Source organism: Dufourea novaeangliae, unplaced genomic scaffold (assembly GCF_001272555.1).
Source record: "Dufourea novaeangliae isolate 0120121106 unplaced genomic scaffold, ASM127255v1 scaffold459, whole genome shotgun sequence".
Taxonomy (NCBI): domain Eukaryota; kingdom Metazoa; phylum Arthropoda; class Insecta; order Hymenoptera; family Halictidae; genus Dufourea; species Dufourea novaeangliae.
The window spans coordinates 10,763-35,797 of record NW_015374409.1 but is presented as its reverse complement, the minus strand read 5'-3'; the positions used below and the strand labels follow the sequence as shown (position 1 = coordinate 35,797).

The 25,035-nt window shown below is 33.7% G+C and overlaps 4 protein-coding genes across 4 annotated transcripts in view; 1 reads left to right on the top strand and 3 right to left on the bottom strand.

Moving 5' to 3' along the window:
- The window catches only part of LOC107193028, a 40,086-nt gene extending 35,297 nt beyond the window's left edge, over positions 1 to 4,789 (bottom strand). The window contains exons 1-3 of the mRNA XM_015582403.1: positions 4,526 to 4,789; positions 3,658 to 4,283; positions 3,354 to 3,543 (exon numbers count right to left, since the gene is read on the bottom strand). Of these exons, the coding sequence (XP_015437889.1) occupies positions 3,354 to 3,543; positions 3,658 to 4,283; positions 4,526 to 4,529 (820 nt within the window). The 5' untranslated portion in view covers positions 4,530 to 4,789. The remainder of the gene's footprint in view (positions 1 to 3,353; positions 3,544 to 3,657; positions 4,284 to 4,525) is intronic.
- Positions 4,790 to 10,585: 5,796 nt separating this feature from the next.
- Positions 10,586 to 22,779, top strand: LOC107193032 (E3 ubiquitin-protein ligase RNF19A-like). The gene is given in 13 exon segments (XM_015582406.1): positions 10,586 to 10,616; positions 12,006 to 12,232; positions 12,306 to 12,448; positions 12,572 to 12,761; positions 12,849 to 13,160; positions 13,238 to 13,382; positions 13,469 to 13,605; positions 14,622 to 14,719; positions 20,273 to 20,471; positions 21,082 to 21,232; positions 21,545 to 21,710; positions 21,785 to 22,155; positions 22,244 to 22,779. Coding segments are annotated over 12 exon segments (2,304 nt in total). The 5' UTR covers positions 10,586 to 10,616; positions 12,006 to 12,069; the 3' UTR covers positions 22,473 to 22,779.
- Positions 15,600 to 17,281, bottom strand: LOC107193031. The gene is made up of 3 exons (XM_015582405.1): positions 17,036 to 17,281; positions 16,652 to 16,867; positions 15,600 to 16,565 (listed from the first exon to the last, which is right to left on the bottom strand). Exons 1-3 carry the CDS (start codon positions 17,165 to 17,167, stop codon positions 15,600 to 15,602), a joined length of 1,314 nt encoding a protein of 437 aa, XP_015437891.1. The 5' UTR covers positions 17,168 to 17,281.
- Positions 22,780 to 24,093: 1,314 nt separating the features above from the next.
- On the bottom strand, positions 24,094 to 24,828 carry LOC107193034 (trafficking protein particle complex subunit 1). The gene is made up of 3 exons (XM_015582409.1): positions 24,699 to 24,828; positions 24,333 to 24,542; positions 24,094 to 24,222 (listed from the first exon to the last, which is right to left on the bottom strand). The coding sequence occupies exons 1-3, from the start codon at positions 24,795 to 24,797 to the stop codon at positions 24,094 to 24,096; spliced, it is 438 nt and encodes a 145-aa protein (XP_015437895.1). The 5' UTR covers positions 24,798 to 24,828.
- Positions 24,829 to 25,035: the final 207 nt, after the last annotated feature.

The following is a 25,035-nucleotide window of genomic DNA, read 5'->3' as shown; positions in this document are numbered from 1 at the left end:
GCCTGATTAAGCATGAATTTACAGATCTGAAACTTTCTTGCCTGGTGGTCATGCATACTTCTAATATTCTAGCATTTCTCTCTGAATAAGTTGGTGTATTATAGATTCATAAAACAATACCTCAAATTGATTGGCCTGAGAAGGATGCAGAAAATGTACACATTGAGTTTCTTACAAAAGAGATTGTAAATGAAAATATACATATTTGTAAAAAAGTGGTACATAGATCTTTCAATAGTAAGCAACTGTTTACATGAAATTCACTGGTTAGAACTAGAGTGAATTGCTATATATAAATTTGTTACAATTATGCCTAATTATTAATTCATACATTCATCTCCACATGACCTTCTGAAGAAATAGTATATTTACGCGAACTGTTGTAAATAAAATGGTTGTATCATATTGCATAAAAAATATTCAAAAGGATTGAACAAAATAATAGTGCCACAAGAGAATAGTGATGTAATAAAATAAATATAAAATGTTTAACATATATAAAACAACCAGAATTCTGTGAAGGTTTTTTACGTAAGTCTTATTTTGATTAAGTTATGAAATTTACAAATGTAAGCAACACTATTAATGTTACATAATGTGCTTGTGTTTTTTGTATTGTACAGCTGTATTCAGTAACAGTTAGCACATATAATAATTTTTACTCGATTTACGATCTACAACAAATTGTAATGTCAATAACTTTTTCTTATATAGTAGTAATTCTGAATATGTAAATGATACTTTTTAATTATTGAGTTCTATTTACAGTAAAGAGCATAATTGAACCAGTAATGTCAGATTTCATATTAATCGTTACTTATTGTCATGAACAGTAAGGGATACAAACAATCAACATTACGAACACATTATGCATGGTTAAAGTTAACGTAAAAATGTTTAAACATTTTCGAACCCTTCTTCATGTATCTGGAACAAGAAGTATTCACTGATTCAGTTTTAGACCATATTGTACAAGTAAGATTGAACTCAGTGTCTACAAGGAAAAATACTTACTTTTACATTATCTTGCGTCTACTAGTGTTCACATAAGAAAGGTATACCCATGCCTTAATACTAGTTTGCCGTTGGTTTTTGAACGGGAAAGTTAGTGCTATTACAAAAATCATTTCTCTTCTAAATAATGGATTATCAACACGTCAAATTTCTTATACGTTATCTTCAACATGAGAGCAATCGAAAAAATTGACGCCAGATACGAACAAAGGCGCATGATTGCATTTGGCATTCGTCCAGTGTATCGAATACGAGGTGCAATGAACCAGTATATGTATAAAAATATTTTACAGCCACATTTATTAAAGATTGTTGAAAATATGACATTTCTTAAAGAAAATGTATTTTAATATGATGAGTACCCTAAGTGGACAGCTAAAAGTATATAAAATTTGCTGAGAATTCAGAGATTTTCGGTTTTGGATTGGCCTGCACAAGGCTCCGACCTTATCGATATAGAAAATCTATGAGGATTATTACAAAGACGGATGCGTGATTCGTACGACTCATTAGTAGAATCAATTACGCTATTGCGTAATATAATTCAGGAACAATGGGAACAAATATCTCCGGATTATTGTCAAAATCTAGTAAAGACTATTCCAAGGTGTACTAATGCTCTTTTTAAAGCGAAATTGTAATGTGAACAAAATACTAATAACGTTTTAAAGCTGAAATATTACCCTGTTCAATACATGGTGCAAAACTCAGTCAAGCAATTTTTACTGTTACAAATAAACAAAAAAGATTGATAATGTTAAAAAATTGTTTACGTTTTCTCTAACTATAATAATTGTAAATGTTATGTTTATTTTTCATATTCCTTACTCTTTATGACAAATAATATACAAAAGCTGTGGTTATCAGTTTAGTTATGCTCCTTACTTGTAAATATGAAAACAAAAATAGAAACTGAACACAAAAGATTAAATGCCATTCCCTATTATTGTCGGGAAAAAGAAAGAATTGGCAACTTGATTTGAATTTTGAACATTATATTAGTATAAATTAGGTCTGTCTAGATTATGGTGAAGTTTTTTTTTCACATAGGGAGAGGTTTCAAGGAGTAACACTGACTTTTTGACGAGCTTTTGCATAATGATAGAGCTTGAAATACTGAAGATAAGACTTCCCGATTTTGGGATGCAGACGGTTAATAGTTTACAAGATATTATTAATTAAAGTTTACGATGCTGTCACAACCTTCTTGACGCAGCCAGCATACTTAAATTTGTTTCATTAATTAATTGCTTTCAATTTCTACTTTACTTACAATTGTCAATACTTGTTTGCAGTATCGATAATAAATATTAAAAATACTTTAGGTTGAAATATATTTGAAAATTTACGATTTTAGGTTTATGTGTGGTACAGTATCTTTTCTACCTTCGGTGCACGTAGTCATAAAATGCATGCTCGTATATTCTTACCTACAATAAATGATTACTGCAAAGAGTGGTGTATCTTTGGGTGGTAAGAATCAAAATCAAAGGATATTTACGTTTTGAATAGATTTTTTTTCATTGAAAGTATCACTATGTACGTTTATATTAATTATCTTTTCTTAAATTTAAGGATGTAAAACTGCGTGAAGAACAGAAATATATTAGAAGATTCAATGTTATAGAAAAACATATGCGTTCTGTAAATATTCCAGTAGAACGTTCATAAGATGTTCGTGTTATTATGTCTCTTTATGTTTTGGTTACTTTTTGTATTTGCACCACCCATAGATATTCCATATGCCAATTTTTGCTGTAATAACATGTACATGCATGCAAACTATAGGTAGAAAAAATATTGTACCACACATAAACCTAGAATCGTAAATGTTCAAGTATATTTCAAGTTAAAATATTTTTAATATTCACTATTTATACTGCAAATAAATATTGACAATGATAGACTGTAAGTGAAGTAGCAATTTAAAAAAATGTAATTACTGAAAAAAAAAGTAAGTACGCCGTTATTCAAATATAGGTCCGAAATATTGGCATACACTCTGCAGTCGGACATTTATCTGCACCCCCAAACAGGTTGTTGAAAGTGTCATCGACGAATAAACTTTAATTGTTACCATCTCTTAAACTATTAACTGTCTATCTCCAAAACCAGGTACGATTAGCTTCAGTATTTCAAGCTCTATCATCATCGTGCAAGGCTTATCAAAGAGCCAGCCTTATAGCTAGAGATTCCTCCTTGTCAGTCATAATTTATAGTATAAAGTACTTAACAAAAATATTAGTTTTATTACTGTTTTCTTCGTTTCATTGTATATTAGTATGAAATTGTTGGTAAAACTTGTAAATGTAAAAACAGAAATAATGGCACATACTTACAGATGAATTTCCAACGGTTGGTATATGGCTTTTTCAAGCAACAATGTCGAGCTGGTTTCAGTTTGCATAAAGGAGTTCCATTCACTTTTTCTTCCCATTCTAACCATTTTTCGTAACATGGATAAGAAATGCCTAAAACTCTAGCCATTTTTGACAACCGTTCTAGTATTATTGCCTCTTTTTCAGCAAGCTACAAGAGATTATACACGTAAACTAATGATTTTAAACAATAAAGTTTATATAAAATATGTATAGTGCTCGAACATCACTTTCTGATAGTTTTATGTTCTGCATTATACATTACCTTTTTCTCATACCAATCATTCACTTCAGCTTTTACAGTTTTTAATATTTCATTAGAATTTTCATTGATATGTACATTATCTTTACAAGACGTATTCTGATCAATATTACTATTATTATCTATTTCATATGTTTCTTTAGATTTATCGTCTTCTGAATTAGGTGAAGTATCCTTTTCTTGTGATTGAGTATTCTGTTTTGTTTCAATGTCTGAAGAATCTAAAATTGCATGTTCAATTTTATCTAAATTATGTAGAACATCTTCATCCGTTGCATCTTTTTTTTCATTCAACTGGTCCAAATCGTTCGTACAATCAGTTGAGCCTGAATTTGGTTGTTGCAAGCAACTGCTGTCTTCAGTTAACATATTACTTTGATCATTATTGTTAATGTTCAAATTATCTGGCGACATGTCTGTTAAATCTACAGGTGATATATTTTCATCTTCTTTTAAGTTTTCATTTGTTGTGGTTTCATCTGGTAATGTAACATCTGTATTTTTATTTTCTACACCTACAGATTCCTCTACAGAGCTTTTTTTCGTATTATTAGATGTACCCTCTTGTTCAATACATTCATCGACTACTTCGTAGTTTTCCCCTTCAATTGTAACTGCACCTGAATTCTCTATAATAAGTTCATTTATTCAAGTTAATGACTTAAATGAAATGTTATATATATGAATGTTAATTACAAAATTATGATTACTATTTTTATTTATTATAACCATTTTGCTATGTAGAATAACTTTTATAACTAAACATGAAGAGAAGCAACCTCGCAGTATAGAACAGATAATAATATTTGTAGCAAAATATAAAAACACTGATTAACAAGGGAGAAAAATATAAGGTGTAGTATGTATTTACCCATTTTTTTGTTGTCCTTTTATATGCGATTTTTTGATCTTATGATCTGCTAGACAAATGACACTTAAGGAAAGCGTTACTGACGTTGCACTTAATGTTGATAACTGACCTTATGATGTAATTGACGCATTCAGAGAGATCTTTAACGAATAGAATTAAAACGAATCGTTTATCAAATACTTCAATGTTATTGTACACCTTTCATTAACCATGCATATTTTATTTATACTCTGATGATCACAAAAATAAATCTTCTACCGTATATAAAACACATCTACGTATATATTACTGTATAATAAAGTATTATTTTTTTAATTTTCTTTGTTACTCGTATAATTCACGTATTATGAGTGTTTTACATAATCTCCGCTTTATTCCATTGCACTACTTTATGCCGAGTAAAATTTAATCGCGCGATGAGCAATGAAGAAAATGGCGTTCCGAAAGCAATCGATTACTGTAAATTTATTTAGAAATTTCAGTCGTTAAGATAAAAATGTTATATATCGATAAGAATTTTGATGGAATTGTATAGCAACACCATTATTGTTGAATAATTACTTGAATATCTATTATATTAGTATTCTTTCATCAAAATGTAAGAATATTCATAGGACTTAAAGTTGTATCGCAAGGGGTGTGTGGTGTGTTGGACCGTTCATGTTGACTGTGTAAGCACAACACATAGGACCACAGCTTCTATATAATACACTAGCTGCGACATACAATAGCGTTGCATACAAAAGTGAAGCACGACGGCCATTTGCCAATAGGTACCACAGATAGCATGAGTAATACCACTGACTAGGTATAGGATAGATCTATCATCTTATGGGACTTCTTGTCTCATGTTCTCAAATACCAATCGTGTAAAAAGACAGGGATTTTCTGCTGCCCCCTACGTTATGGGAACGGTGAATTTGGGAACTACGTTCTATCCATTCGAGCTCAACTAGTCTAATTTCTACATTGTTGTCGAGTCTAAAGTACGCAATGTTGTCAGATCATGAGTGTTCCGTACGTCGGAAAATCATCGAAGGGACCATGGTCACGAACGGATTCTCTTCCGTCCGTTCGCTGTAAAGTAGACGTCTTAGAAAGGAGTCTTGGGTTGTTGTCTCGACGGACCTATTAGTTTTTTTTAGCGTACAAACAAGTTATTGCATTTAATATTGGTTTTATGAATATGTATATGTATTATTATGTACATTTGAGTAAATTATTTTATTCTTCCATTGTTATTACAACAGTTTAACAGTGACAACGAACGCATGTATATTTTCAAATATCGGACAAATAGTATATTTTTATTCTATATTATTACATATAAGTGAATAATATGTATCAAAAACGTAATCGAAACACAGATTTTTATTACACCATAAACATGGCATAAAAGATATTTCGTTATATTGACATTTGTAATAATTATGGATGTTGCGGGGAAATCAATATTATTGACATTATGCAACATTTTTTTGTCTGCAGCCAATTTTGAAATAAATTACGTGATCATTTTGTCATACACAGGTGTTTATAACTGGTGATGATTGAATTGTTATTGTTAGTCTTGTTTTCTCAAAAGTGAATGATAAATAATAATAATAAATCGAAGAGATCGCTGCCGCATGTGGCAAACGAATTCTCCTCTGTCTGTTTGTTGTAAACGTATTAAAAAAAGGTCTCTCACTTTATATAAAGCAGGCTTATGTACTATTGATTTGAAATGAAGACTACAAATAAAAAGAGCCAATATTTATTCCAAATGAAATAACAGATAAGTTTATTTGAAAATAAGGATGTATGCAAATAAATTCCAAAATCTTATTTCAGAAATAAATTATTTCTGAATGATTTATTTGCCAAATATTTGGTTATTTAAAATAATAATGCAAAATAACAAATAATAGATCTTCGTATATAATGAATATATTTGTCATTGTAAATTAAAAAATATATTGTTTGTTTAAATTTATGGAACAATACATAGATATACGTGTTCGTAATAGCATATTAAAAGTAATTGGTTTTTTGTACGCGAACACAAATTCCGACAAATCTGACCCCGAACCTGCACAAGCTCGCTGAAATCGGTATGGAACACTTCGGAGTTTTATTTTTATTTTATTACTAATAATTCTATGATACATGTATATTGCATACATTTGTAGCATCCTGAAAACGGGTATTAACGAGCCATTCCACGTCGAAATGCACAGAACTGCGATCTTAATGACCAATTTTGTTCGAATTTGCAGCATTTGTTGATAACCACAAGAAACTAAATTGTGTAATATTTTAGTTTCTAATCTTGAACCGTTTCCGAGATAGGTATGTTAAAGGTTTGAAAAATTGAATGAAATTAGCCGATACGACATCACTGCAACCGTAATATTGTGATTATTTTTAAACATTGAGTTTTGATTTCGCCCTTATTTTAAAGCTAAAGGAATATTTTTTCTAACCGTATAGGCAAACTTTTATTTCCTGTTACTGGATATAATAATAATTAATGTTAAAGTTTCAAAGCCGATTGGAAGTTGTTCCCACTGTTCCGTTGTTATGAAAAATACGTTTCGTTGAACCTTCCACTATAAAATACAATTTTGCAAAAAGATTAATCGTATCAGAAAGAATGACGAAAAAAATGTATAATGTCAACCGTCGCGCAAGGTCGCACGCGCTACGAGCTGCTGGCAATTGCATGTCTAGTATTATGTGCAATTATGTGTTATGTTACATGTATAGGTACAATGTAATAGTTTCTTGAAAGCAGTTTCTTTTTCCAAATATGTACTTCCATAACTTAGGCCATAGTTTATCGTCGATGCATAATGGAATTCAAATTGTTTCAATTTAGCTGCTTTTTAAACATTGTTCCTATTTGTTTGCGGTGTTCATAATAATATTTACTGAAACAATCATTTTTTCTCTACAAGATGTATATCATAGAAAGATGGAACAATACCGAGAACATTGAAAAAAAATTTTTAAATCGTCAATTGCATTTTTAGTAGTCTGCAATTAAGGGATTAATACCTAGCATCAAACTACTGTACGTAACTGAATATTAACATGCGTTCATTATTTAATTACTCGCAATAAATAAAATTTTTGTAAGTAAATAACGTGTAAGTAAATTCATATGTAAAAATTTACCAATTGCCAGAGGGTAATTGTTCGTGCGTATTAAGATTTTTACAATAGGCAGTAAAACTATTCATACTCCCATATAAATTATAAATATGTAAATGTTAATAAAAGCGGTGTATATTCTCCCACATGTAGTAGATTTGATAATCTATTTATGAAACTACATCTATTCTGAATTTATCTGTTACAAATATCCAAATATATGGCAAAATATAAAAACGAATAAAACAAGAACATGCAAAAAGTAACATTACTAAAATGTTCATTAACGATGCATTTAGAATAAATTGTCTTGCAGTTAAGTGAAAGAATATATACTTTTCCGTTTCATGTTTCATGACTGTCATATTTATCCCTTAACCTTAAACTGTCAAATCATATAGATATACGCAATATGAATGGAATATATAACACTTCATTTGTGCTAATAATACTCAAAATTCATGCTTATCGGTAACGTCAGGTATTGACACTAAAATGGTAACAGGGCTACGTAGCCCTGCGAACGTGGGCCAGAAAGAAGCATTGGGTGATAAGTCTATTCTATACCTCGTCGCTGGTATTAATAATTAAACTCGCCTGCAGAGTGCACTACCAATTTAGCCTCCCAAGATGGCTGACGCTTGATTCCCCTTCCGTCTTTCGGCACATCACCTAAGAACAAAGCTTGTCCGTTAGATCATATATACTTATAGATGCGGCTTCAGATAACTTCCTTGTCGCAAAGATAAAATCATCTACGTGACGTTATGTGTGGGGAAAGGAATGATGAACGCTTTTACTTTCAAACCATATCTATAGATCTATAGATATTTACAGAAATTCAATGTAATCATTGTTAAGTCTAAAATATATATTTTGTTTTATTAGTTGTTCATTTTTACTTTACTCTTATATTTTTAAATAGTGCTTAATTATAACGAATTTTGGAAATTATAATTTCAAAAAATTAAATTTTAATTGATATGTTAATAATATTCAATCTGTAATTATTTCCTTATAACTTACTTTAGTTTTAAAAAATAGGAAGAACAATATAGATGTCCAGAGAAAAATTATTTATTTGCAACTATTGATTGTAAAATAAAATAGTTTTAGTAAGTTTACTCCTTATTCGATTATTATTTGTTAATAAATTATTTCCTTTATAATATAAACAGATATTGCAATAATGAAAGCTTATATATAATGTATAGCTTGTTATAACTTTGATTAAACGGATAATGTGATTGGATTCGACATTATTATCGTACATGTGTTCATGATATTGATTAAATATGTCTGTACGAACATTACTCATGATTTTTGTAATTAACTTCTGTAACACGTTTCTTTGTAACAGTTGATCTGTTTTTTCTAAAATTCTTATCTCTGCTTCGGCTATCTTACAAATATGTATATGACATCAGTCGACGGTATCATTAAAGCTTGTCTAATGGTACTATAATTTTTAATGTTTATAAAATTACCAAATGGCTTATCCGATTATATCGGTTTCAAACTTCACACTGTACAGTATTTTTTATTTTTCGCACCACAAAACCAGCAATATATTCCACAACATCTGATATATATAATGACAGATCTTTGGAATAACTTTGACTTGTTACATAATAATTATGGTCATTATTTTCATGAAACGCATCATTTTCAAAATTTTCTGTTAGGAAATTATCAATGGTTTTCATTTTATTAGTACGCATCAGTACGCGTCTGATGCAGTCATGCAGTATCCACCATTTTGAATTATCTGTTGCCCAGAATGACGTCACACTTTCCCCGTTATCTTGGCTTCACGTTGGCTTGTCTAAGCTCTGTCCTTTAGGTCCATGATGGGTCCATGCATGCAATGCCTCCACTAGTGATGAGCACCATCGACTAAAAACTATCGACTAAGTCGATAGTAACCAACGACTACTTTCAGTCGACTAATTTTTTTAATCGTCGACTACTTTAGTCCCTTGAAGTGACTAACTTCAGACGAATAATATTAGTCGCTTGAAGCGACTAACTTCAGACGAATAATATTAGTCGCTTGAAGCGATTACTTTCAGGCGAATAATATTAGTCGCTTGAAGCGATTACTTTCAGGCGACTAATATTAATCGCTTGAAGCGATTACTTTCAGGCGACTAATATTAGTCGCTTGAAGCGACTACTGCGGTCGACTAAATTTAGTCGCTTCAAGCGACTCGCTCGAACTATCGAGCTATTGACTGGATCGTGATTATTTTCTTCGTGATGCAAACCAATTGCAATTTTTTCATATATTTTTTTATGCATTACCAAGAACTGTGCAAATTATTGCTTACAACCCAATTGATTTTCATAAAAAATTTAGTACAGTTAATTTTTTAAGTGCTATTATTAAATAGCTTACAAAAAATCGAATATTAGTCATTGTTTAAAAAAACTTGTTTACCACTTATATTTTTGAAATTCTATCTATGAACTAATACATTTCTAAAAGGTAAATACACCAATGGTGCTGAAAAGTTGACGGCATAATCTATACATAACCTATAAAGCAAAATTTCAGTCGACTAAAAACTATCGACTAAATAGTCGATAGTATGTTGCGACTAAATAGTCATTAGTCGATGGTGCGTATCACTAGCCTCCACTACAGCCGTAGGAGAATCCCCCACCAAAAGCCCCATTAGAAAAAGAGAATAAATACTCCAGTTATTGTCCTCTCTCTCTTATGCCGACTTCATCCCTACCATGAGACCGCACAGTCTATTATACATATATCATTATATATGTCTATGGCCTCTAGTCGGGAACTGTCGGGAGCCGTCAGCTGTTGTGTCAAGTTGACATCCGTAACCAACAAAATAAATGAAACTTAACAATAGTGCGTGACCTTCTAATAGTATTTCTGTTTCTTTTTACTAAAAGTGTCATAATTTTGAAAACATTTGTTAGCGGAAACAAGGTTAGTGTGCATATTGGTCAGATCAACCTTAGTGAACGTTTGCTCATAGATTTCTTACACCTGTATTAGCGTTAGTCATTTATACGTAAAATTTCTTAGTATAAAATTCAAATTGATGATACTGGTCTTTAAATGATTGAATTTAAAGAAAAGTGTTATTCCATGATATTGGGACTAATATTTAATGTTATCGAAGAAAAAATGTCGATCATGATAAAACATATATGTACATATTACTTGTATGTTTCATGCAACGCACGTTCAAGCTCATTACAAATGGCGATTTTTTTGTATCTCGCACAAAATTTGCGTTTTTAATTATCATAATTATGTTTACACTTAGTGCAAGAAGCATTTGTAAATCTGTTTTTGCGAATGAACGTCACGTTGATTTATGTTCCACCATTCGTACATTTGTTGAATTACCAAGTGGAAAATATACTAATGTAAAATTTGCACAATGAAGTGGTATCGTAATTACATTATAGCATTTACAATCGTTGCATGGCATTGATGGTTTTATTTTCGTGATTCACTATGATTCATGCGTTCGGTCGCAAAATATTATTTCGAATCGAGTATACTTTACTCATTTCGATTTGGTTCCTTGAAAGAATAAATTAGTATAATCTTACGATAGTATGTTACTTGATCCATTATATCTTACCATAATATCTTTGAAATAAGTATAAATCAATTTGTATTAAATTAATGTGTTAGATGGTCGTGTTACACACTGAAGATTTCGAAATACTGATTACTTATTCGCCTCATGACTGCGGAGAAATCGTAATTGATGACAAGTGTCTTGACAGACTATATAATTCCCTTTTTAGTGAAAGTAGAAAAGTCAATATCTATAAGAAATTAAGAATAAACGGAATTCGTGCAAAAATTATAGAAATTGTGCAAATACGTGCTATTAAGAACGAACGTCTGAAATTAAATACAATTACCGAAACATTCACGTGATAAATAAGTACGATAAATCTCTCACTGTAATAATAGGCCGATTAACATTTCGCATTTCCTAGAAATTATTTAAATTCATTTATATGGTAACAATAATCGGGAACAACTTACAGCTTTATTAATTGTCTATTTCATAAGTATGTTGGGTACGATAAATGTAACGCTACACGTGCATTCGTTATGCAAAGTATAATCATTCGTAATATTATGTATGATACGTTTATATATGAGTATACGTTTTTTCTACATTGTTAAATGCTGCAAGTAACTTATACCTACATTCTATGCTCTACAAGTGTTGTCATGAGACATTAGATTATGGAATACTGACATGCATGTCGCAAAAGTGTTGTATGTTGATTTCTTTTGAAACTTTTGTTTCATTCAAGTTTTTTTACTATGTATTGTTTAATACAGGTCAAGTTACTTTGAATCTGTGAAACGAAAAATGAGACTGTAGTGACTCTACATACCTCTCAAGATGTTCAAAGAAAATGATAGCAGTTCTGGGGGCTGCAGCACTGCAGCACCCCGACCACGACGAATGTTACCACGATTTTCTCTGCGCCGACTGTTGTACTCAAGTCCACTTATTGGTCGGCGAATTACAAGAACACCCAGTTCAAGCAACAGGAATACTAAAGGTAATGAATAATGTTTGACAACTTAAGAACAGGGGTGAATAAGTTATTTTTTAAACGTTAAGTATTATTTTAGCTAAAGATTCAACTGGTGGCAGAGTTACAGATGTTGAAAAAGGAGAAGCCAGAGTAAGTAATGGTTCCAGCCATTTTCAGTTTCAGAACATAGATTTGCAACGTGCTTCCAGTAAAGGCTCTGTACTTTCTTCTGCTGGAAAGGTATTTATAGAATACATTTGTGTGCTGAAGTTTTTAGGACTTGTCCTATTGATATTAATTTCTAGTTATCTAGGCTAATCAATAATTAGATCAAATACAAAGATAGTAAAATAATTATTCCAGAGCAGTGAAAATGGCTTAATGGAATGTCACTTGTGTTTGACTGAATCGCCAGTAGAATTTTTTCCTGTGGTACAATCTTGCCATCATCGCAGTTGTTATGACTGCTTTCAACAATATCTTAAAGTTAAAATATCAGAATCTAGAGTTAATATAGCTTGTCCTGAGTGTTCAGAACCATTACATCCAAATGGTAAGCATTTTTTTCTACTTAAAAGAAAAATAAATAAATTGTACTGTTTAAAGGTTCTATCAATTCATCTAATGGGTTTTTATACAGATATTCGAATGATTCTAAATGACCAAACACAGTTGGAAAAATACGAGGATTTTATGGTACGAAGAGTTCTTGCTGTGGAACCAGATGCAAGATGGTGTCCAGCACCAGACTGTAGCTTTGCTGTTATTGCAAGTGGTTGTGCTTCATGCCCAAAGTTGCGCTGTGAACGGCCAGGGTGTGATTCATACTTTTGTTACCACTGTAAAGCAGGATGGCACCCTAATCAAACGTGTGATGCTGCTAGAGCTCAACGTACTCAATACTATGAACGTAGCTCATCTCTCAGTTTTAGTCAAAGTGATTCACAGCACAGTGTGTATTTCTTATTTATATTGTATGGTCTTAAAAAAATAGTATAGTATAACCTTTTCTGCAAATTTATTTCATAGGAGATGACATGAAACCTTGTCCGAGATGTCAGATTTTAATTGTCAAAATGGATGATGGAAGTTGTAATCACATGGTTTGTGCTGTTTGTGGGGCAGAATTTTGTTGGTTGTGTATGAAGGAGATTAGTGATCTTCATTACTTAAGGTATTATGAATTATTATGTGGTGATCATTTTAAAGGTTGAATTTGTTATATAATTTCTGACTACATGAACCTGTAATTACTTACAGCCCTTCTGGTTGTACCTTCTGGGGCAAAAAACCATGGTCCAGGAAAAAGAAAATACTGTGGCAACTTGGAACTTTGGTTGGGGCTCCTGTTGGAATTGGTCTTGCAGCCGGTATAGCTGTACCTGCTATGATTATAGGTGAGTAATATACAGGGTGTCTCAGCTAACTCGATCACCTGGAATAATGACTTAACGGTACACTTTATAAAAATTTTGAGGCGTGGAATTTAAATGGCATCAAGGGGCACATCTTATAATCTACGTGCTTTTTTTGTGGGTGGAAGCATTTGTGAGTCTTCAAGGTCACCTTGATTTTTTTAACGGAATGACCTACCTTTTATACCACAGACCAATAAAGTATCAAATTCTGAGTAAAAACGTGTTGACCTTCATACGTCCTAAACCTAATAGTTAACGAGATATTTACAAAATAATCACTGTGTTGAAGTTGAGGGGCATCAGTTCGAGCACGTATAGCTTCCAGATAGTAAGTATGTATTAAAAATTATTTTGTAAATATCTCGTTAACTATTAGGTTTGGGACGTATGAAGGTCAACACATTTTTACTCAGAGCAGCAGCACGTACATTATAAGATGTGCCCCTTCGTGTCATTTAAGTTCCATGCCTCAAAATTTTCATAAAGTGTACCGTTAAGTCATTATTCAAGGTGATAAAGTTAGCTGAGACATCCTGTATGTATATCTGAATTCCAGAGCGAAAGGGTATTAAGTCCACTTTTAAAAAAAAATTACATTTTACGTTTCCCCTATCAAATTTTTCACTCCTTCTTATGGTAAAAATTATTTCGGTCTAAGTTGTTGAGTTTTTAATATAATAGTGTAACTAATGATATTGACTCCATATCATGTTCCTAGCCGGACAGTGTAAAATCCATCACATAGAGGACTTAATGCACTGTTCACCATTCCTACATATTGAGACTTGTCATAAGTCCAGTCAATAATTCGGAGGTAGTGATTGTTTTTCATTAAATTCTTATCGAACGGTTCCAAGTTTGAAAAGCGACACTACTCTGGCTCTAGAGTCTAGACATACATATAAAATCTTATGTGGATATATTTCTTTCTGATGGTGGAACATTCCGTCGGAGCATGTGATTATATGTATTTAAATATACATTGCTTATTACAGGTATACCAGTATGGGTAGGAAAAGAATTATATACAAGGTACGAGAAGGCGAACAAGCACAAGAGGAATGCCTTTATTGTTGGTGGAGTAACTGCATCGGTAAGTGAAAATATTATTTTTATTCCAATTATTAAATTATTTATCGTTATAGTTAAATATATATGAAACTTGGATAAAAATTATGGGAACGTTTTCTTTGGAAGACAATTTTAAGCGTAAGGAATACCAATGAAACATACCAATAAAAGAAATTTAATAATTTGAAGACATTATTCAGAAATGACTATTAGGCATTAAAACACAACCATTTCTACAAGTTCATGACAACATCAAGGTATATTTTCTTTATGTAGTTTGTACAAAGAAAGAGAATAATATAATTACTGCGTGTATAAATTAGCGATAACAGACTATCGGTTTTATGGCCGTTTTAATAATTGCGGGAAGAAATTTAGTCAGTGAAACGATATTAAATTAAATCAGTCTAGTAGATAATTGACTTAAGAGTTTCAGGTCGAAATTACTGTATAATATACAGGTTATTGGCAATTACTTAATTCTTCCATCATTTTTACTTTTATAATTCCATTTAACATTTATTGGTGTCATGCTTACTCAAGTCATACCAAAACATAAACAACTTTCGCAAGAATAATTGAATATCTTACGAATACATATCCAAGAGATAATTTCCTACACATATTCGTTAATACTTTCTTTATTACCAAACATTTTCGAACGCAAAGTTCTACCGTTAACGCTATACTTCCCATGCTAGCGGCATTTGAACGTCGACTTCTTTAACTACCCGCAATTACACCGTTATCGACACAAGCCTTTTGTTCAGGATCACATTGATTGAACTTTGAGTGTCCATGGTTCGTTGAACCCTCGGTTCTATAACCGTCGCTCATTTGATTTACATCTTGCGTAGATTATTAATTCACAGCAGCAATATCATGAGCGGCATTAACGCTAACTAAGAATCGTTCTCGCTCGTAGCAATGGCAGTTTCATCCGTGAATACGCCCTCGCTATGAAGATCCTTCAAAACATCGATCAGTCGTTGTTCAGTGTCAGGATCACCAAGGGCAACGTCTACCGAACCGATGCAAAGCAGAAGCGCTAACAGTTGCGAACGTCTGTAATCGTTACTCAGGTCTTCTCTCGTGTAACCCAAATCTTTGGGAATATCAACACTGAGACGAGAGCACGTGCTGGTTAGAGCGTTCCAATAGATATCGAGAAAGGCTTCGGTGTGCTTTCGGCGCAGGTCGGTGGGCAAAGAGCTCACTATTAACAAAGCGATGTCGTTGGTCGGTCTGCTGTAGGTGACCATTTGCCAGTCGAGAATGCAGCATTCGAGGCCATTTGGTCCATCTTTGAACAACAGATTATTGCACCAGAAATCTGTATGTGTGATCAGGGTCAGTGGCCCTTCCGGTGCAAGTAATGCTGATATTATGTGCTTAGTCTTTGGTCTTAAGATGAGTAGAGCATCTAATATCGCCTCCAATCCAGTATTCTTCAAAAATTTTGCAAGTTGCGGCAGTCCACGCTCGACCAGTTGTTGATACGAATCCGTCGCCTTCGCTGTTTGAAAGAGAAATGGATAACGTTCGGATAGTGACTGCCCTTCGATGACTTTCATCGCCAAGGAATGCGCATGTATACGCGCTATTGCTTCCAATGCGACTTTAGTCTGATCGTAGGTCATTCCTTTTCGGAATTTGATGTTGCAAAAGTCGGAGTCACGAAGGTCTTGCAACACTAGAATTGAATCCGGTGTCGTAAGAGTGTCATCGGTTTCCTCTGCTGGAGTGTATTGCGCGTGGTAACAGACGGGTACCGACAGAGGAATCTCTTCGCCCGGTTTATTAAGATTCTCACCGGTATCCTCTACTGCCAGCTGTTTTTTTTGGAACTCTTTCAAGTTTGGCATGACCTGATGCAAATAGAGTCAGATTTGTTATTCATTGGATCGGATATCCGGAGGTGTTAATGCGGGAAAATGGGTGGGTGATCGCTTACCTGCGTATAAAACTTAATCTCTCGGAGATCGAACTGGCCCTCGTTAACGAAAAAACGACTGAACGCATCTTTCGGTAGCTCTTTCACGATAAGAGAAAGGTCCTGCGTGGCGTTTGACTCGTTCAACACGTACTTGACTTTAACGCTAATTATAGTGCTCAGCACACTTTCGTTACTCATACAGCCCGGGTTTACGTTACACTCGGTTATTGTGACCTGTACATTACGGGTTAATTTTTAAACGATTCAAGAATACTCGCAATGCTACGTGTTCAATGGCACCGCGTTTGCATCGCTAATAAAGTAGTATAGCCGTTGAAACGACCGCGCAAACATTCCTACAGGCAACCGTAAATTGGAAGTCATAGTTCCTACCGAACTAACCGGTTCTTTGTGAAATTCCCTTAGGATCCCCTCAAGCCACTCCTTATCAATCTCCGGCTTCTGCTCCTCCGTTTCGCTGGAAGAGTCTTCCGCATCTTCCCAATCCATGTCTTTCCAATCCCAATTCGCCATGATTCCGTGTTTTCCGGTCCTTCCCTCCTTTGTTTACTCGATCGTACACGGAACACCGATACCCGCAGGGCTTGTATCGTTAACCAAAAAGAGGGAAAATGAGGAGAGAGTATTACAGCGTGATAGGTCGGATGTGTATCGTGCGTCTACTCCCCAATCGATGCTAATGTAGCACATCCACGCTCGGGAATGATAATAGGCAGAACGCGCCTGTTCGACCGTTCACATAGCAGCACAACACGGGTCCGTCGTTGACGCTTTGTGAAATTGCCAAGTATATGAATGAATTCGTCGCGTGTTCACTTCGACTTCCTGTTACGTCGACCGGTCCTCGGACATTCGGGCCGGCGTAGTTCGACGTCTTTTCATTGGGGATCTCACCGTTTTCAGTCGCGACACACCCTTGGCGCAGAAAGCACCAACTTGCCCGATCCGACTGTTCTCTCTTTCGGTGGTCCTTTGATCGTAGCGCAGTGTGGATCTTAAAGTACCAACTGACACGATGCACGTTCTATCGTCACCTACCTAGGTGGATGCAGGCCGCAGGGTGGGACAGAGAGGATTTCCCATGCGCGCACTCCTACCGCCGATCAATATCCTTCCTTCCGCACCTCCCACACCTTCTGCTCTCCATGCACTTTCTCTCTGTCTCCTGTTCCTCTGCCCAATGCTCCTTTCCACGCTCGATGGAAATCTAGAAAACAGATCACTATGTCTGTACCGCTAATCACTTGGATCAGGGCGACATGTACCCGCGATTTGTATAGAGGGACATCGTGTTCTAAATCATCATTTGTTCTCCTTTGGGCGTGTCGTCTGAAAATCCGTAAAATTTCCACCCAAATTTGTACCTGAAATTTTACGAGCGCTTCAAGTACGTGTGCTCTAAGATCACTTGTTGTTTTTCCAGTATTATTGATTTGCCCTGGAGTATGAATCAATGATGAGACGCTTCTGAATAAACTGTTCCATCGTATTTTCTGGGTCTGTTAAAATTTATAATATTAGACACCCGAAAAATCGAAAGTAATGAAGATATCGTAATATATCCATAATTCCATTTTTAAAATAATACTTCCAGATAAGATGAAGGATTATTTAGAGTATTGGATAAGAAGTCGTGTGTACTGTACTGTAAAATTTTTCTATTCGATTTACCATTGGATATCTTGTACGTCACGAAATCTATTACAGATTGTTGGAATCAAAGAATAAGAAATTATGTGCCCAATTATTTTAGAAGATATCTATTTGACTTAAAGATAAAATAAAAAATCGTTTGTGTGAAAGAAAATAAATAAATTATTTGTTCTTAAAAACATTTAATATTTAAAACTTAAAAATTGCCTGCAATGAGTGTACATATATTCCTAATTTTGGACCAGTTTCATTACATACCCACAATAGGATAGGTATACATACTTATGACCTGAACGGCCAAAAATTATTTTAGTACGATACATTTTTTTAAGAAGAAATACTAATAACGCAACTTCTTTTTAATATCACTGACGAAATAAAGTATCTAATGATTGTCGAAAAAGCATTTAAAGTTCTCTGTCTACGAAGTTAAATCAAAACATGAGTACTCGATTTTTCAAGTTTTCATGGTTAGTATTTTTTTATTTTTGAAGGTAAGTGCCAGGGTATTTCTACGAGAATGTTATGGACTAGAAGGATATTCTGACTTTTAATTATGTATACGCTCTTATTTTCTTATGTCTATTTTAAAATATTTGTTTTAAAAATGATAATTACCTTTGGGCATTCATCATTCTGAATATTTACATAGGTCAGGCCTCTTTAACATGATATTCATAGATATTGAATGCTCCATGTATATAAAACTTTTGTATGAATATTTGATCACCCTGTATATATACGCAATGTTTTCTGACTTCCTTTGATGTTAAAACTGTTATGACCGTAATAACGTATTTTCTGAACGTTTAATTAACACTAAAGGTTGCGCAGTATTGAAAACCAGCTATTCTGCGTCCTATTTACTTTGAATACCATGAAAGTATGGAACTTGTTTGCAAGTCTCGTGTGCTGTTACGTTTATCTTCTTTTTACAGTGCTGTATGCCACAACAGAAAAACAATTGCATATCGTTAATAAGATCTCATCACGATATTATACAAATACGGGTATATGTATCTACAATTAAAATGAAGATACCTCACACATACCCAATTTGCATACTTCTATACATTCGTGGTCAAAAATGAAAACTGATGCATAGGGTGTATCTGAAACATTTTCTGAGTTATTGCGGTTTTTCCCTCTGCATGGAAGGTTTTGTGAGAGAAAACACATAATTCTGAATTGTGCACCATGCATTTGCCAACTTTCGGCAGCATGAAACTATGGAATAATAACTCGAACTACGGATGAAAGTGCATACCGTAATAGAACATCATACGGAAGTTCATACGAAACTTTCTGATTTTTAGTTTTCATAAGTTAAGACAGAATGGTAGTTGCACTATATTTCCATCAAACTTCGAATACTTGATGACTGACATACAATCAGTTACTTTTGCTTTTAATGTTGGAACAACGATCACGGAAACATCGTTTTAGAAGCAGTAGTTTAACGTTTCAATAAAGTTTTCTTATTAAAACGGTAGACTGCAGATTTTATAAGTTTATATCGTTTACGAGCGAGTAATATAATAAAATGTCGGTTTCATTAAAGTATGCCATAGTACTGAAAATAAAATGAAAGCCTGCAATGATGATTGTTATTTTTGAATTGTATCAGCAATAACTTTCGTAGTAGAAAGTGAAAATTAATGAGTGAGAAATGAATAGTAATAATAAAAATTCTCTGAAGTTAGTAGTCATTTGTAACATGTCCTACTAATAAAAAATATGTGTATAGTAGATAAAAATAAATTTTCCCTTGTTTTCAACGAAAGTAAGATTGAAAAAGAGAAATTTGTGACTCATCCCAATACATTCGTGGTGTTTTTAATAAATTGCGAATGTTTTATTTTGACGTCCACGAAAGATTTATCTGTTGCTCGTACGTATCAGATAAAGTTATCTACAAAAATTCGAATCATTGTGTTACTTACGATCTTCGTGCAATTGTTGCAGGTTTTAGTATCGCCAATACTAGCAGGACTGACCGTGGGTATTGGTGTACCCATTTTATTATTTTACGTCTACGGCGTCGTTCCGGTTTCTCTCTGTCGCAGCGGAGGTTGCGGTGTTTTCACAAACGGCACGGGAGTACGATTCGATTTGGACGATGAAAATGAACTCATGGGTTCTTTGGGTGCCCGAAACGGTGGAGGTGAATATATCCATTTGTTTTTTTTATTTATCAACGAATTGCAAAACTTTTATCCAGGACAAAACAACAATTTGCATTGTTAAATAATATCAATTACATTATATTAGAGCAAAAGATCTGTCACCTTTACCAGATACGTCTGAAGAAGATAATATACTTTCCGAATCATTTAACAATTATTTGGCAGGTTTTGATTATATAGGAATAATTTTTGTTTATTTTCTCTTTATTTCTTCTAAGACTTTATTATTCGAATAATGACCGACAATGTTGTATGCTTGATCCCATCACTGTTGTTCGATCAAAATGAAGTGACGGTTGATGTTACTGAATACTTGTACCCTCTCTACCAAACAGTAGTTGGCTAATTACTCAAATAGTAAAGTAGGATTTTCTAATAGTGGACGTTGTACTTATTGTGGTTTATTACTGATAGAGTAGCTTGGGTAGCCAATTGAGACTAGATTAACTGTAATCATCATCCAACCGGGGGGAGAAACTAGGAATGAGAAGTAGAAAAAGAGTCCCTCAAGTTGATTCTGTCTTCGTCTTTTTCATAAATTACATCAATGATTTCTAAACGTAGTACTAAACAGTATATGTACTGTAGATGCGGCATCGATAGATGTTGCGAGTCATCGCGGTGGTAATCCTTCGATAGGAGAAGCTTCACTTTCATTGGGTAGTGGAAGTCAATTAGAAAAGCTGGGTCGCGAAAACGATCGTGAGAGCGCCAGTAGCGTCGTTCCGGGAGGTCAGAGGTACTTTACATTTCTCTCATTCGTATAATTTATACATATGTACAGAGTACCAAGAAATTACATGTCGCGGCTACTATAGCAGAATTTTACAGTTTCGATTTGATGGGGATACAGGTGAGAACATTGCCGCAAAATTGAGCTTGACCTTGAATTTAAAGGTCAAGGTCAATTTTGCGGAAATGTTTTTACATGTATCTCCACCAAATCGAAGGTGTAGGTATCCGGCTATAGTATCCGCGATATGTAATTTCTCGACACCCTGTACTTAGAAATATTATGTAAAATTTACGCTCGCATCCCATTACGAACTAGATTGGAAGTTCAAGCGGACGTGACGTCCACGCAGCGTTTTAGCTTATGCAGTGAAACCGCGTCCGCCACAACCAGTTTATCTGAAAAGTCTGTCAATGCATCCATTGCTTTGGACGATGGGGCAGCTTCTACGAGAGCTTTAGCGGGCTCTGTTCTAAATTTCAAGGTATTTCATATTGTTGCCAATGTTTTATTTGGTAGTGTTTACCATTAATTTGATTGAATATATTGTACATATAGATGGATAGCAGTTCAATAAGCGGCGGAAGAAGTACGGAAGGTGAACAAGTGGCTGGCTCGGTTGCCGGCGGACACATGGATTCAGCTGGACAAGCTACGTCTTTAAGTTCACTTGAGGAGGTAGCGCCTGGTTTAGCAAAACGGGCTAGACGCAAACCGACATTAGATCGTCAATGCAGTGATTCAAGTAATCGGACTGTCGGCGCAGAAGATGGCGGCTCCGAACGCGTCAGGTTCGATGACCATGTCAGTTTTATTGAAGCAGATCAGGAGGGAATTGTCAGCACGTGTGGCGTGAACACTAGAAACGGTGGAAGGCGTAAACGCAACAAAGAGACAGACCAGGAAACAGATGCTCAATAAACTTCGAAGTATGAGTAAATATAATATGCTTCATGAAATACGATCTATTGCACGTTATGTGCATTTTTTGTATATTTACATGAATTTACTGTTTAGAACTTCTAATGGTGATTCGAAGAGTGACACGTGGGCGGACGATAATGTGTCACGGGAACGAGTTAATTTGGCCACTTTAAGAAATGTCTTCTTCCATAGTTATACGGTATCTACGAATTGCGAGAAGCGATTATCGGTGATAGAAGAATCTTTCCCTGTGGATCCACGCAGTAAACATGCTTACGGAGGCAGTAACAGCACTAACGCGGAGAACAATGTACACTTTTAAAAAGAAAGCGAAGACTGAGTATTTCTGTAATAATGTACACGCGTCTTTTAAATACGAGATACGTAGAGGAGCATTTACATATGTGTGTATATATGTATTGAAGTGTACACCGCGTGCATACATTAACGTTGGATTAATTCTATTTATGCACACCATGTATAAGTGTACTATGAGTGCAATAGAGGGAACAAGCTGACACTCGCTTTGTAAAGCGAATTACATCGAAGTGAACAGTACACACCAATTATGCTTCGAAAATGTGTGCGTGCAAAAATGTTAACACATTCGTACACAGGCCTTTGTTACAATGATTTGGCATTAGGAGATCACCTTAATGTAAACGATTTTTAGTTTTGTGCCAATATTTTTCGAGAGTCGATGGATATTGTAACGCCCAAGAGATTATGTTTTTGTATGCAAAGCGTAGTGTATACAAATCTAAAGTACTGGATTTATTAGAATTCGTCTGCTCGTAAGCAAATGCAAGTTTGTAAAAAATTGACACAATTGTTATATGGTATATCATCAAATAATCATTATTAATAAATGATGAGAAATTATAAAGAAATCGCGAAGACTTTATAATGTAGCATTTTACGTCAAGTAACAATCATTGTTTTCTGTGCATGACATGCTCTTCAATTCGTCGATAATGTTTCCAGGTGTACAAGTATCGTAAGCGTCTTTGTATATGAACAAATTTTCTAAACGTTGTCCCTTGATGTATGAAGAAATATATAGTATGAGATGTATCTCCGCAGAATGAATATGTCTTAACGCTGAACGTTACGGTTTTTAGGAGAAATGTCTAATATTACCACTGGAAAAGGTATAGTAATATATTACCTTTCACTTACAATAATTTATTTTTATTCTCCGTAATTTATATACAATCATTTCAGGTGCTTTATTAAACATGTCAGATGCTTTGATTTGTTTTTTCTTGCCCATATATGCACCTTTATGTAATACTATGCACGGGTCACTAATAATTAGACTGCGTATTTTATGCATTTATAGCACACGCAATGGTATACAGTTCAGTATACTACAGAGTGTAATAAACTTTAGTACGCTTTTTATTTTATTTGGAAAAAGGCAAATTTAATACAGAAAAGTTTATAATGACATGCATTTTCACCAATATTTTTACGCATTTTAAGTAACGATTTCAAATATAAAAAATTAAAAAAGTACATTTCGTTGATATAAAGTGAGGTGCAATTTTTCATATGATAATATAAATAATATACGTGTCTCTAAGAAATCAACTTATACTTTAACAACGTTTAGTATTAGTTTCTCCAAGCTTCTTTTGCCATTGTACATTTTGTATGAAAATTACATTTTATTGTATTTCGAAAATTATTTAATATAGTACATTTCCGATGAATGTAAATTCGTAGATACAACAATGTATAATGTAAGATGTATATTTCATTAAATAATAATAATAGTGTTATGCTGCACAAACTTGATCAATTTTTTTTATTTTTGTACCTATATTTATAAATTCAATATTTAAACATGGATGGTATCATTAAGTGGAAATATTTAGTAAGTTTTAAATATTCATCATCCTTATATTTACATACAATACGTTTCTTATAAACATTACAAATTAAATTGTTCTACTTAAATATAGCGGTGACTTTTTAAACAATTCGTCTACTTTTAATTTAAACAGTTCACTTTGAATTGGTTCATTTAATTGGCATAATGGATTCTTTACTACATATTCTAAATAAACCTGGAAAAGAGTGCCTATTTACATAATTTAGTACTCGAATTTCATAAAATTTATTTTTTCAAATAGTTGATGCTTCTATTAAGAATATTTCCTACAAATTAATTACCTACCTCTCTATATAACTGTTGTAACAATTCTCTAGCATTCTGTGAAATATTATCCGTATTTAAAACAAATTTCAATCCAGAGGGAGTTTCAAAATAGTGCAATGTGTATTTACTAGTTTTGAAATACAAAAATCCTTCGTTTGGGTCCAGTGGTGATATTTTACTTACAAAGGATTTAATGGAAAATAGCATTCCATACATCAATTTAGCTTCCTAAATTTTATATGATTACAGATTTCTTTTCTTTCCTTTAAAGTATTTATTACTGATTTTAAACAAATAAGTTGTAAGATGTAAACGATATTGAGGTTAGAAACGATATACATTCTTTATGTTACAGTAAATGATTTTCGACTCATTCATAATTACCTCTTCTTTTGTGATTCCAGATTTATTCAGTCTACTCCATTCAGTGTAATACAGTAACGTTCCATTTTTGGAAAATATGTATAAATTGTGAATTGTCATATTCCCACTGTTACTGCTTGTCTTACGTACAGTAGACGTTCGATAATTGTCGGTTCGATAATTTTAGTACTACCAGCACAGACGAAATATAAGAATAGACCTAACATGCAATGTAATTTTCTGTCCCATGCTTCGAGGGCGTCAGAAGCCCCCTTACCATTTCAGTGTCAATATCCAACGTTACCGATTCAGTGTGCAAATATATCACCACGCTCTTGTGGTCAGAAGTATTATGTGT

What these genes read in the sequence shown, in the direction of transcription:
- LOC107193031 (XM_015582405.1), bottom strand. Translation starts at nt 17,167, where the DNA reads ATGGCGAATTGGGATTGGAAAGACATGGATTGGGAAGATGCGGAAGAC. An exon ending in GGGAATTTCACAAAGAACCG is followed by an intron (nt 16,868 to 17,035) that starts GTTAGTTCGGTA and finishes CGTAATGTACAG; the next exon opens with GTCACAATAACCGAGTGTAA. An exon ending in AGATTAAGTTTTATACGCAG is followed by an intron (nt 16,566 to 16,651) that starts GTAAGCGATCAC and finishes TATTTGCATCAG; the next exon opens with GTCATGCCAAACTTGAAAGA.
- LOC107193034 (XM_015582409.1), bottom strand. Translation starts at nt 24,797, where the DNA reads ATGACAATTCACAATTTATACATATTTTCCAAAAATGGAACGTTACTG. An exon ending in CTGGAATCACAAAAGAAGAG is followed by an intron (nt 24,543 to 24,698) that starts GTAATTATGAAT and finishes TATAAAATTTAG; the next exon opens with GAAGCTAAATTGATGTATGG. An exon ending in TACAACAGTTATATAGAGAG is followed by an intron (nt 24,223 to 24,332) that starts GTAGGTAATTAA and finishes ACTCTTTTCCAG; the next exon opens with GTTTATTTAGAATATGTAGT.